We start from the raw sequence: 12,201 nt of genomic DNA, 5'->3' as shown, positions 1-12,201 counted from the left end.
ATTTCTTTAAACATTTCGAACATATTTTAAAACATTCCATAATTGAAAAATGTGAACTTATTAACGAAACTAATAAACGTAAAAATATTCCGTTAAATCCTATGTATAATCAAGATTTCGTATATTATTTTTTAAAACATTTTGTTCCCTACATTCCGCTCTGGACGGGAATTTGTAATTACAAACGAAGCAGTAATGCACCGGTAGAAAATTTTTTCGGTTTGCTTAAAAACAATATATTAAACAATAAATTACACAGAAAATGCTCGCGCTTTATTAGAACTGTAAGAAAATATGTTATTAACAGATATAGAGAACAAAAGTATAGCATAAAAAAACGGGCTGCGCCACAAGAGTTAATAAAAAACAACCGCGTAATACAATAAAGATAAACGAAGAAAAATGGTGCAAACGGATAAAAAGAAATAATACATATTTTAAAAAACAACCCTTAAAAAAATACTTTAAGACTGAGTACGAATGTTCAACTATTAAAAAACATACTACAACCGAGTATTCTAATCCAACTTTCAAAAATAAATTTGAAAACGGTCTTCAAAACAAAATTGAATTTTACAATTCAATAAATTTAAATAAATACTTTGTAATTGCGAAATACAATTATATTTTAGGAGATCTAACATTATACAACGAAGGTTTTGAAACGTTAAATCCCATAAAATGGTTAAGTGACTCTGTAATAGACGCTGCTATTCTTAGCACAACAAATATAAAAAATTCAAAGGATGATTTATATATTTATGCAAGTTTAGGATATTGTATATTAAGCCATAGTAATAACAACGTAACCGAAAATTTCATTGTGAATAAAACAAATATTTCAAATTATAACAAAATTTTAATTCCCGTTAACCATAATCAAAACCATTGAATCTTGTGTGAAATAGACTTTATACATTATCAGTTTAATATATACGATTCATCTAGACTTGTAAACAAAACTCAAGCTGTCCGTTATAGAAATTTGTTTTCCTCTTACTTTTTAGACCGAGTTCATTTGTAGATACTTTGAAATGTAATATGCAAAATTTGAATGTTAATGTGCTAAGTCCCATTATTCAGAAAGACCAGCACAATTGTGGTGTTTGCGTAATTTATGTCAGCCAATGTATTATTGATAATAAATTAATCAACGATAAAATAAACTTGGATAACTTCAGAATAGATTTACAACGGGCAATTCTACAGGGTTCATTGCCCATGCAACATCGCTGTTTAGTTTGCGGTTGCGATATTATGTTCTCCCCTACATCTTCCAAGTCATTTCAATGTGTAACATGTGACAGGTTTATACACGACAACTGTGCGGATAACACATATTATGTAGTAGCTAAAAGCCAGTGCTTTTTATGTAAAGGTAGTAGTATAGGTACTACAAAATATAAAAACTAAAAACGTGGCTCTGGTCGATCCTATAAGATTGAATTAATATTAAGAGGGAAGAATATTATATTTTATTGTTCCGTATCTGTACACTCGTCTGAACAAGCCTCTAAATTGGGTTCAATTACGATCGGGTTGATAGGCGGCAAAGTTCGATATTCGTTTTCTTCTTTTATTACATGACCTACGCTATTTTTCCGGACTTGTAAATATTTTGGATAAATAAATATTTTCCGTATATTTTCAATGACCATGTTACTTAAGGATAGCGCACTATTAGTTTTTTTAATTTTTTGTTTTAAACAACCCCACACACACTCGATCGGGTTGAAAATACAGTAATAAGGAGGTAGGCGGAGTACCGTGCGACCTTCATCTTTCGCCATTTTATCAACCACGTAATTTATGTTTTTATAATTTCCAACAATCTTGTTTTTATCGTCATTTTTTGAGGAATTGGTATACTTTTATGTGTCATAAATGCTATTATATAATTATATCCGATTTTTTGGTATTTGAATTCGGTATTTTATTCATTTGACGCGAATGATACGACGCATTATCTAAAACAATAACATGGTCATAACGTGGTCATTGAAAATATACGGAAAGTATTTACTAATCCAAAATATTTACAAGTCTGGAAAAATAGCGTAGGTCATGTAATAAAAGAAGAAAATGAATATCGAACATTGCCGTCTATCAACCCGATCGTAATTGAACCCCATTTAGAGTCTTCTTCAGACGAGTGTACAGATACGGAACAATAAAATATAATATTCTGCCCTCTTAATATTAATTCAATCTTATAGGATCGAAAGCGTTTGATATTCATTTTTTCCCAAAAAAACCCACAAAAACCCAAAAAGGGAGGAGTCCGGGCACCGACTTCAATTGAAATTGGGGTCTGGACTTTTACCACCAAAAAAACCCCAGAAAAAACCACAAAAACCCCAGATAGCCGAGGCGCCGGTTCTCCGGGGCCTCGCCTACCTACCCAAAAAAAACCACGGTGAAAAATCCAACAAAACGGAGGAGTAACGTCTCCAGTCGGGTAACCGGTCGGAGTCTTTACTCCAACACCAAAAAAACCAAAAAACCAAAAAAACCGGAAGGGCCTAGTCACCGACTAGAACACTACTTGGGGACTAGGCTCTCCCACCCAAAAAAAAATATAAAAAACAAAAATAATGTTTTCTCTTTCAGGTTATTTTTTTCAGGTCGACAAAATTGCGCGTCGGAGCGAGTAGATGAAAGTGTGAATGCATGTACTGTTTGAATGACAGGCCGGTTAAGGTTCTTTGGATTGGATTCGTAACACCTGAACAAAGAACTTTGGCGACGAGGCCGGCACACAACTGACGACAACCCCCTCAGGGAAGTCCGAAGCATACACAGACGGTTTGCGTCAGCCCCTTCAGGGAAGTAAGGTAGTAATCAAATAAAGACATGAGGCCTCTGAGCGAATGGCTCAGGGGGGTGGTGGTTCGAAACTCTTTACTCTCCAAGTGCACAGGCCGGCCTGGGCATTGCAGATCCAGGGGATTCGATATGGGTTCATTTTGCGCGCGCGCGTGGGTGTGTGTGTGTGAGCGTGTGTGTGTGCGTGCGTGTGTGTGTGTGTGTGTGTGTGTGTGTGTGTGTGTGTGATTTTCATTTTTATTATCATTGTTGGTGAAATCTATATCTTAATTTGCTTTTTTGGAATTTTTTATTTTTTTTTCGGGTTACATAAGGCTGATGTCGTTATAAAGACTTTGGAAAATGCCTTTTAATACATCCTTTGACGTCGGGTTTATTACCTCAATACTTCTAAGTTTCAGAATTTTTTCTCTTGTTTTGGAAACTACCTCCATCACGTTTTTTTTATATATTATGCTTTAGTATATATACTTCGAGAATTTAGCAAAAAATTGAAAAAAAAAGTTGACTAACGTACCATCCATAAAGGATTTTTGAATTTGAGACGTATTAACGAATACCGCGCAATACAGCTAAGTTTCAGAATTTTTTTCGCTTGTTTTGAAAAATACCTCCATCACGATTTTTTATATGTTATGCTTTATTATATTTACTTTGAGAATTTAACAAGAAACTGAGAAAAAAAGTTGACTAACGTACCATCCATAAAGGATTTTTGAATTTGAGACGTATTACCGAATAGCCCGCAATACATCTAAGTTTCAGAATTTTTTTTTCTTGTTTTGGAAAATACCTCCATCACGTTTTTTTATATGTTATGCTCTATTATATTTACTTTGAGAATTTCACAAAAAACTGAGAAAAAAAGTTGACTAACGTACCATCCATAAAGGATTTTTGAATTTGAGACGTATTAACGAATACCGCGCAATACATCTAAGTTTCAGAATTTTTTTCGCTTGTTTTGAAAAATACCTCCATCACGATTTTTTTATATGTTATGCTTTATTATATTTACTTTGAGAATTTAACAAAAAACTGAGAAAAAAAGTTGACTAACGTACCATCCATAAAGGATTTTTGAATTTGAGACGTATTAACGAATACCGCGCAATACATCTAAATTTCAGAATTTTTTTCGCTTGTTTTGAAAAATACCTCCATCACGATTTTTTTATATGTTATGCTTTATTATATTTACTTTGAGAATTTAACAAGAAACTGAGAAAAAAAGTTGACTAACGTACCATCCATAAAGGATTTTTGAATTTGAGACGTATTAACGAATAGAGCGCAATACATCTAAGTTTCAGAATTTTTTTCGCTTGTTTTGGAAAATACCTCCATCACGATTTTTTTATATGTTATGCTTTATTATATTTACTTTGAGAATTTAACAAGAAACTGAGAAAAAAAGTTGACTAACGTACCATCCATAAAGGATTTTTGAATTTGAGACGTATTAACGAATAGAGCGCAATACATCTAAGTTTCAGAATTTTTTTCGCTTGTTTTGGAAAATACCTCCATAACGATTTTTTTTATATGTTATGCTTTATTATATTTACTTTGAGAATTTAACAAAAAACTGAGAAAAAAAGTTGACTAACGTACCATCCATAAAGGATTTTTGAATTTGAGACGTATTAACGAATACCGCGCAATACAGCTAAGTTTCAGAATTTTTTTCTCTTGTTTTGGAAAATACCTCGATCACGTTTTTTTTATATGTTATGCTCTATTATATTTACTTTGAGAATTTATCAAAAAACTGAGAAACAAAGTTGACTAACGTACCATCCATAAAGGATTTTTGAATTTGAGACGTATTAACGAATACCGCGCAATACATCTAAGTTTCAGAATTTTTTTCTCTTGTTTTGGAAAATACCTCCATCACGTTTTTTTGATATGTTATGCTTTATTATATTTACTTTGAGAATTTATCAAAAAACTGAGAAAAAAAGTTGACTAACGTACCATCCATAAAGGATTTTTGAATTTGAGACGTATTAACGAATACCGCGCAATACATCTAAGTTTCAGAATTTTTTTCGCTTGTTTTGAAAAATACCTCCATCACGATTTTTTTATATGTTATTCTTTATTATATTTACTTTGAGAATTTAACAAGAAACTGAGAAAAAAAGTTGACTAACGTACCATCCATAAAGGATTTTTGAATTTGAGACGTATTAACGAATAGAGCGCAATACATCTAAGTTTCAGAATTTTTTTCGCTTGTTTTGGAAAATACCTCCATCACGATTTTTTTATATGTTATGCTTTATTATATTTACTTTGAGAATTTAACAAAAAACTGAGAAAAAAAGTTGACTAACGTACCATCCATAAAGGATTTTTGAATTTGAGTGGCATTATCTACTCACCGTCAATACATCGCCCGTTTAAATTTTTTTTTCCAAATATATATAACATATATAACATTTTTCTTGTCAATATTATCTGTTTTATTCATTTTTGATAAATTTATACCAAATTTTTGTGAAAATATGAAAAAAAAATTTATGGATGAAATTTATGGCTAAGGTAACACGGGTAAAAATTTAGCCATAACTCCCTAATGCACAGTCAAACAACTAAGTGCGTGCTAGTAGTCTCCTAAATTGTGTTGAATTGCATTAATGTAAAGTTTGTACTTAAAACATTTGCTTGTTTGATCAGTATTCGTTCATGTGGACTGATGGTCTGCATATGAACATTTGTGTATCAAGCTTGTGAGGAGAAGATTACTTTTATATTCGGGTTTTATAATTTAAAAGGTAATTGTAGTATTTTTATTCAGAAATGGTTTATAAAAAAAATACTATGTGATCTTTGAAAAAGGAACAAGAATATTTAGAAAAGCTTATGCAGGAAGTCTTAGCTGAAGGTGATATTCAGGAACCAAATTATTGAATTCGATGATGAAGAAGAAGATTTGAATGAAGTTGATAAAGTTAGAAGTCGACATTTCCAATCATACAGAGCAGGAATTTCCTGAATTAGAAGAAAATAATATTAGCATTTAGTATTAGTATTTAGTATTAGCATGTAGTTTTTTTTTTGTCGATTTAATTATTTGTAAATTAATTTAAGTTGGTTAGGGCCATGAATGAGGAGTATACCTACTGGTCAATTAAATGTTTTCACTTCTACATATGTATGTATGTATGTGCGTGCATAAGTATTATATGTGCGCACATGTACCTAATGTATTATGTAATGCAATGTATTATATTTGGAATATTGTAGCAAACAGTAATTTATTATCTATCGTGGCTGAATGGATCAAGTAATCCAAAGCCAATAAGAAAAAAAAAAGAAAATAATAATATGCCTGAACTAATGTACTCCTATATTTATTGGCAAAGACAACACACTATGGGCCAAACATGCTATACCAAGGCATGGTAGAACTTAATAAAACATCTGCCTGGTGTGAAAATGTCACTAAGGAATTTGAAAACGGAGTTAGAAATCTGGAACTACTTTTTTTCTGATAATACTTATGTTGAATAGAATTGTCATTGTCAAGTGCATAAATAAACACATTCATAAATAAACACATAAACCAGGAAAACTATCAAAGTAAAAGAGATGCCAAAAACACGGATTTAATAGAAATCAAGGCTTTTATTGGGTTATTAAATATGGGACAAAGAAACAGGGTTTTTGTATGTGCAGACACTCAGTCCACAAGCAAGCAATTGTTTTAAAACTGGATGCAAGCACCGAAAGGTTGATATTATTAAATCTTATGAGACCAATAAAATCCTGTATGTTGAAGCAGCAAGGAAGTTTTGTTACTATCATGAAAAATTGTAGATTTTGACTTATGAGGTTTTGGTATTTAACCTTCGATATGTTCATTTTCAATATAAAATCTCAAAACATCTCAAATCTCTAAAAACAGTTTTCGGTATATTGGAAAAAATCGATTTTCATATTGTAACTTCAAAGAACTGTAACTTTTTTATGTGCACATTTGTAGGAAGATAAGTTAGGTTCAATTGAACTATTTTTGGTCCCAGAATATGGATTTAATTTAGGACTTGCCTTTTTGTTACACCCTGTATATTAGGCTCCTCATGTTAATAGGTAGGTACTACTCATATTTTTATTTATTGCATCAAACATGCTACATTCACAAAAACATCTAGAATGTTCTTTATTTGGATTATACATACATGAATAAAAACTGACCACTGCTAGTACCTTTGAATGATAAAAATGTAGAAAACCAGACAGATATTTTTTGCAATTTTTTTTTACTTGGCCACAAAAATTGAAAAAATAGGTTTTTTGACAATTTTGTTATGGAAACTAAAAAAAGTACAAAAGCATATTTTTCTAACAGAAATAATATACTGAAACGCGTAGGTATTAGAAATATAGAGAAACTCCTACAGGCCCTACACCTAATTTCATAATTTAGTTGCTCCTATAGGAGGAGGCCTGATAAATTTCCTTAAACTGTATATAAAGAAGGAAATAAAATCAGGATGTAATATTTATACCTAGATATCGATTTATATTTTATTAGTTTCTAGCCTTAAATAACAGAAAATAGTATAATAAAAGCGTGTACCTGGCACTGTTGTCTTTTATTATCGATGTCTTCCCTTGGGGGTGATAAAGAATGAGGTAACGACCAAGTCAACCCTTTTTCTCCTTCCTTGACAGTTGGTGTCGATGATGGTTTGCCGACTAATTCGTTGCTACAAATATTTATAAACCCTTTTTGACTGCCGTCGACACTAGTTTTGACAACGTAACACGGTTTAGGATGAATAAAAGTGATGTCGTTTCCTCGTTCCTTCTCGAGCTCTGTTATTTCCTTCTCGAAGATGGCCTTATTTTTAGGATCTTTTATTTCCTCGACGTATTCTGCCAATAACTTCCGAAACTCTGGTTTCTTTATTGCTTCTCCTATACGTTCTACTTCGCAACGAGACAGATTCAACTCCTTTAATCGCTCAAAGGTATCTGCCATCGTATTTTTATGTTATGCAATTCACTGATAAAATATGATAAGGTGTAAAAACACGTAGTAGCGCAACAACCAAAATAAACAAACTGCGTCTGGAATTTTCCGTAGCTCACGTGGACTCCTATTACAGGAACCACGAAAATCAGCCGGTTTCTGTTGACAGTTCGCAGTAATCGATAGGCCTTCTAGCGGTAAATTTAAATATTGGGTGCCTTTACACTTACTTAAAAAATTTAATTCACAATAACGGGGTAGAAACAGTTCTGATATACAACGTAATGTTATACTACGATTTTTACTGGCTGGGTTAACGACATTTCAGACAATAGCCTTGAGAGATAGAGATAACTAACGTAAGAGCACCGAATTCCGACCGGTTATAAGTGGTATATATAAAATTGTTTGAAAGATCAATTCCGAATCATTGAAATTTAAAGTAATTCTGTCTATAAGCTATTATGCATTATTAATTCTTACTAGAGCCAAATTTATAATAATAACAGTAGTCATTTCAACAAAATTGCTTATTTAAGAAACCAAATGCAAAAATTTCGCAAATAGCCGTTTTCCGTCCACATTAATGATTTTTTCCCAATTCCGTCCACAAGAGTACCGTTATCCGTCCTATTTATTTAGTTATGACAAAAAAAACCCATTATGAATAATTTTTAAATAAATTTGCAAAAAAATGGCCAAAAAACAAAACAAATAATTTAAAAATAAGTTTTATTTAAGTACAAAGTTTTGAAACGAACTTAATGACTGCAAATGAATTAAATAATAAAAAAAAAAGACTTCATTTTTTTAGGTTTTCAATTTCTGGAACTTCATAGGCGCCGCGTTTATTTATGAGTGAAGGTCTCGCAATCTTACAAACTACATCATCAAAGTCATAATTTAAAATGTCATCTCTATCTGGCCATTTCCAGTACTTTCCATTCATAGTCATACTTTTAACTCTCAAAGTATCATTGCTTCGTTCCAGAACTACACCAGGGAAATATTCACTGTCGTACTGAACCAACACAAAATCGTCCTTTGAATATATTTCTATATTCTTTTTATTTATGTTTTCCGTATTATTATTACCAGTATCTATGCCTGGTGTGTGTTTTGGAGGACACTTTTTCTTTTTTGCTTGTTGAATCTCTGTTTTTGCTTTCCTCTTTCGGATTCGTTCACATTTCTCATTTTCTTTTTCCTCTTTTTCTTTTTTGAGTCTTCGTTGATGTTCCATAAATTCATCACTTATAGCTACTGTAGGATAAATCTTTGGTTTTTTCCTTTCCTTGGTGTCTTCTGTGCTATTATTTTTTTTCTTTGCAGAACTTTCCGGCCAAAATAGTGCTTTTTTGAAAGGTGTTGGATATTTACTATTATTCTCTGATGTTGTTGTAATTTGCTTAAGTGGGGTTTTTTCTTGATTTTGTACTTGTCTTTTTTGATCAGAATAAACTATACCTATTGAATCATCTTTTAATGGGCTATTACAAGGAGTTGTGTTTACTATTTTGTTCTTAGGTGGTGTTTTTTCTTGGGGTGAACTTACTGCTAAATAATAGTCTATATTCTCACAATCATTGTTCTTGGATGCTGATGGACCAGGTTTTGGCGAACTAGAATTGCTATTCTGTGAAGGAATTAAGACCAATGCTCCATCTGCTTTGACTGTAGCTTCAATTGTATCATTATTGCAAAACCAAAAGTTTTCATCGAAGTGTATGTCAACAATGGTCTCGTTAGCAGCATTAATTGGCAAATTGTTTTCCAAAGTTTTATCATGATCGACATTTTGTGGATGAAGACTCTTCCAGAAATCATACAATGCTACATATTTTTCTTCTAGTTGGGCCGCTGATTCAGCAATCCTAAAACGGTTAACAACCTCTGGCTTTAAACGTATCTCTACCTCTCGAAGTAGTTTAGAATCATAAACATTAACAGTTGTAGTGGATGTTGATTCAGTTATTTTATCATCAGAATCTTTTTGTTCTATTGGTTTTATTAATTTTGAATAATCAATGCGATTTTCGTTAAACGGAAAGAGTCCACATGATTCAAATGCACTTTTTATTATCGATGTACAGACTGTAGCCTTCAAAGTTTTGTCTAAGAGTTTTGCAAACTCAGCCCGTTGAAGTTTTCTTCCGTTATTCTCCATACGCCAAGATCGAACATCTTTTCGCCAGTTATTTTTAATGGGATAAAAAACACCAACATCTAACGGCTGTAATCGGTGAGTTGCGTTGGGGTAAAATGCTGTTAAAATAATACCTTTTTCTTTGCAGAATTCAGTAATAGGCAGATTGATGTGGGAAGAGTGTCCATCCAGAAACAATATCACTGGGAGTGGAACACTGTTCTTTTCCAACCAGGGAAAAAATACATTTGTAACGTATTCATAAAATGTCTCACTTGTCATCCAACCAGATTCAGAGTGCCCAACTCCCCACTGGTTTGGCATGTTCGTTATTATTGCAGCTGACACATACCGTTTGTAGGGATACAAAACTAATGGCGGAGGTACAGAACCATCAGCTCCAACAGTTAGCAAAACTGTAAGACATTCTTTTTCGTCATTAGCTATGCGACTGTATACCTTTTTTGCACCTTTTCTAACCAACACTTGTTTTTCTTGAGGGGATAAATAGAAACCACTTTCATCACAATTGAATATTCTCTTGGGGTTTTCAAGAATGTGTAAAAAATTCATTTTTGTCATATAATCCCGAACTTGGGTAAACCAATTTCTTATATTTTGTTCCGTAACTGCGGCTCTACAAGAAGATAGTGATTGTGGAACACGTTTTGAAATTTCTGGATGACGAGCGAGAAAACCATTGTACCATTTTTTACCAGGTATGTAATTTTTAAATGGGGTTTTTCGTTTCAAATTTTGAATTAGTTTTGAAACAGAATCAACAAGTTGAGATCTTGTTACCGGGAATCCCACGTTACCCATTTCGATTATCCATTTTATAATCAAGTCTTCTTCGGAACTGGACAAAACTGTTGGCCCTCCAATATTGCCCGGAGTTTTGTACTTTTCTTTCATAGTATCTAACAAAGTACTTTTAGGCACATTGTATATTTTGGAGGCTTGTCGAATACTTAAACGTTTCAAATTAATATCTTCTATAGCTTTTTGGATATTCTCTCGGGGATACTTCATCCGCTTTTTGTATACCATAGTTGCAGATAATAAAAAACTGAAAAAAAAATATTTTATTAGTTTTTATTTTATGGGGTCGGTAACAGGAGTTTGAGGTAGCTCTGTCCGTCCACCATGGACGGATATAGGACAGAAGGTTCCTGTGTCCGTCCAATTCCTTTAAATGAGTTTTACTAATTAGATAGTCATTTTTATCATACTTGATAATACAAACTGAGAGGAAGAACTACCATAAACATTTTTTACAAATAAAAACTAAACCAAACTTACACATTAAATCTAGAATAGGTAATAAATGCATCATTCTTGGGTTAAATTTTAAATTGAATTTTCGAATTCACTTAATAGTTGACACTAATTTTCTTAAAATGAGTTGTACCTATAATAGGTCGTATTTAGGTTTTTAAACGGAGCAAAATATATATTATGGTTAAAATATGTCGGATTATATTATTTAACTAAGACTTATATTTACAAAGCGTTTGAAACTGAAGGAGTTAATCCCTAATACCGTCCGCTAGGACGGTATCAAGAACCCCTTGATATTCTGCATTACCCTATTCCGTCCACTTTAATTTCGGTAATAAAATCTATTGTTCGAAAAAAATTACAAAAATATATGTATATTTACAATAAATAAATATGAAAGATTCTAATAAATAAGTAAAAACATAACTGTTAAACGTAGTATCTATAAAATATGGAAAATAAGTATTCCTTACCTTTATGTTTTTTTGGAATCAGTATAGCTTAAAACAAGACATGCACTTGCAATGAACTGAATCGCACTGACAACAGTAAACGTAAAATGTCTGCGTGCTAAAAGTAGAATGAGTGGGGATATAACCTATCAAAAATTCTACTCGGCCGTCTGATTGCGACGAAACTCTGAGGTATAGAGCGCAGTGCCGGATTTACCAATTTTCCGCCCTACGCCAGTTAAAAAATGCCGCCCTTAGGTTAGCTAGGTAAAAACAGCAATAAAACCAGAATTTTAAATTTAAATATTTATTTTCACAACTATATGAACTATAATAATATTATATTAGTTTTCGCCGGGATTTCATAGCCGCAAACGAGTTTATAATATTATCAAAATCTAAGCTTGTTGTCAAATCAGATTCTATCGTCAAAATTGTCAATGCATTTAATCGCTCTTGTTCCATTGTTGATCTTAAATACGTCTTTAATCGTTTGAGGGTAGAAAATG

The 12,201-nt window shown here is 32.3% G+C and overlaps 2 protein-coding genes across 2 annotated transcripts in view; both read right to left on the bottom strand.

Annotated features, from left to right (window-relative positions):
• The window catches only part of LOC114330803 (protein kintoun), a 102,103-nt gene extending 93,991 nt beyond the window's left edge, over positions 1 to 8,112 (bottom strand). The window contains exon 1 of the mRNA XM_028280209.2: positions 7,418 to 8,112. Within this exon, the coding sequence (XP_028136010.2) occupies positions 7,418 to 7,822 (405 nt within the window). The 5' untranslated portion in view covers positions 7,823 to 8,112. The remainder of the gene's footprint in view (positions 1 to 7,417) is intronic.
• Positions 8,113 to 8,528: 416 nt separating this feature from the next.
• LOC126882358 (uncharacterized) lies at positions 8,529 to 11,882 on the bottom strand. The gene is made up of 2 exons (XM_050647250.1): positions 11,714 to 11,882; positions 8,529 to 11,028 (listed from the first exon to the last, which is right to left on the bottom strand). The coding sequence occupies exon 2, from the start codon at positions 11,007 to 11,009 to the stop codon at positions 8,616 to 8,618; it is 2,394 nt and encodes a 797-aa protein (XP_050503207.1). The 5' UTR covers positions 11,010 to 11,028; positions 11,714 to 11,882; the 3' UTR covers positions 8,529 to 8,615.
• Between the last annotated feature and the right edge of the window lie 319 nt (positions 11,883 to 12,201).

The sequence above is a fragment of the Diabrotica virgifera genome, chromosome 3 (genome assembly GCF_917563875.1).
Source record: "Diabrotica virgifera virgifera chromosome 3, PGI_DIABVI_V3a".
NCBI lineage: Eukaryota > Metazoa > Arthropoda > Insecta > Coleoptera > Chrysomelidae > Diabrotica > Diabrotica virgifera.
The sequence above is the reverse complement of the archived record's forward strand: the minus strand, read 5'-3'. Positions and strand labels throughout refer to the sequence as shown.

Coding starts and splice junctions, on each gene's coding strand:
- LOC126882358 (XM_050647250.1), bottom strand. CDS start 11,009: ATGGTATACAAAAAGCGGATGAAGTATCCCCGAGAGAATATCCAAAAA.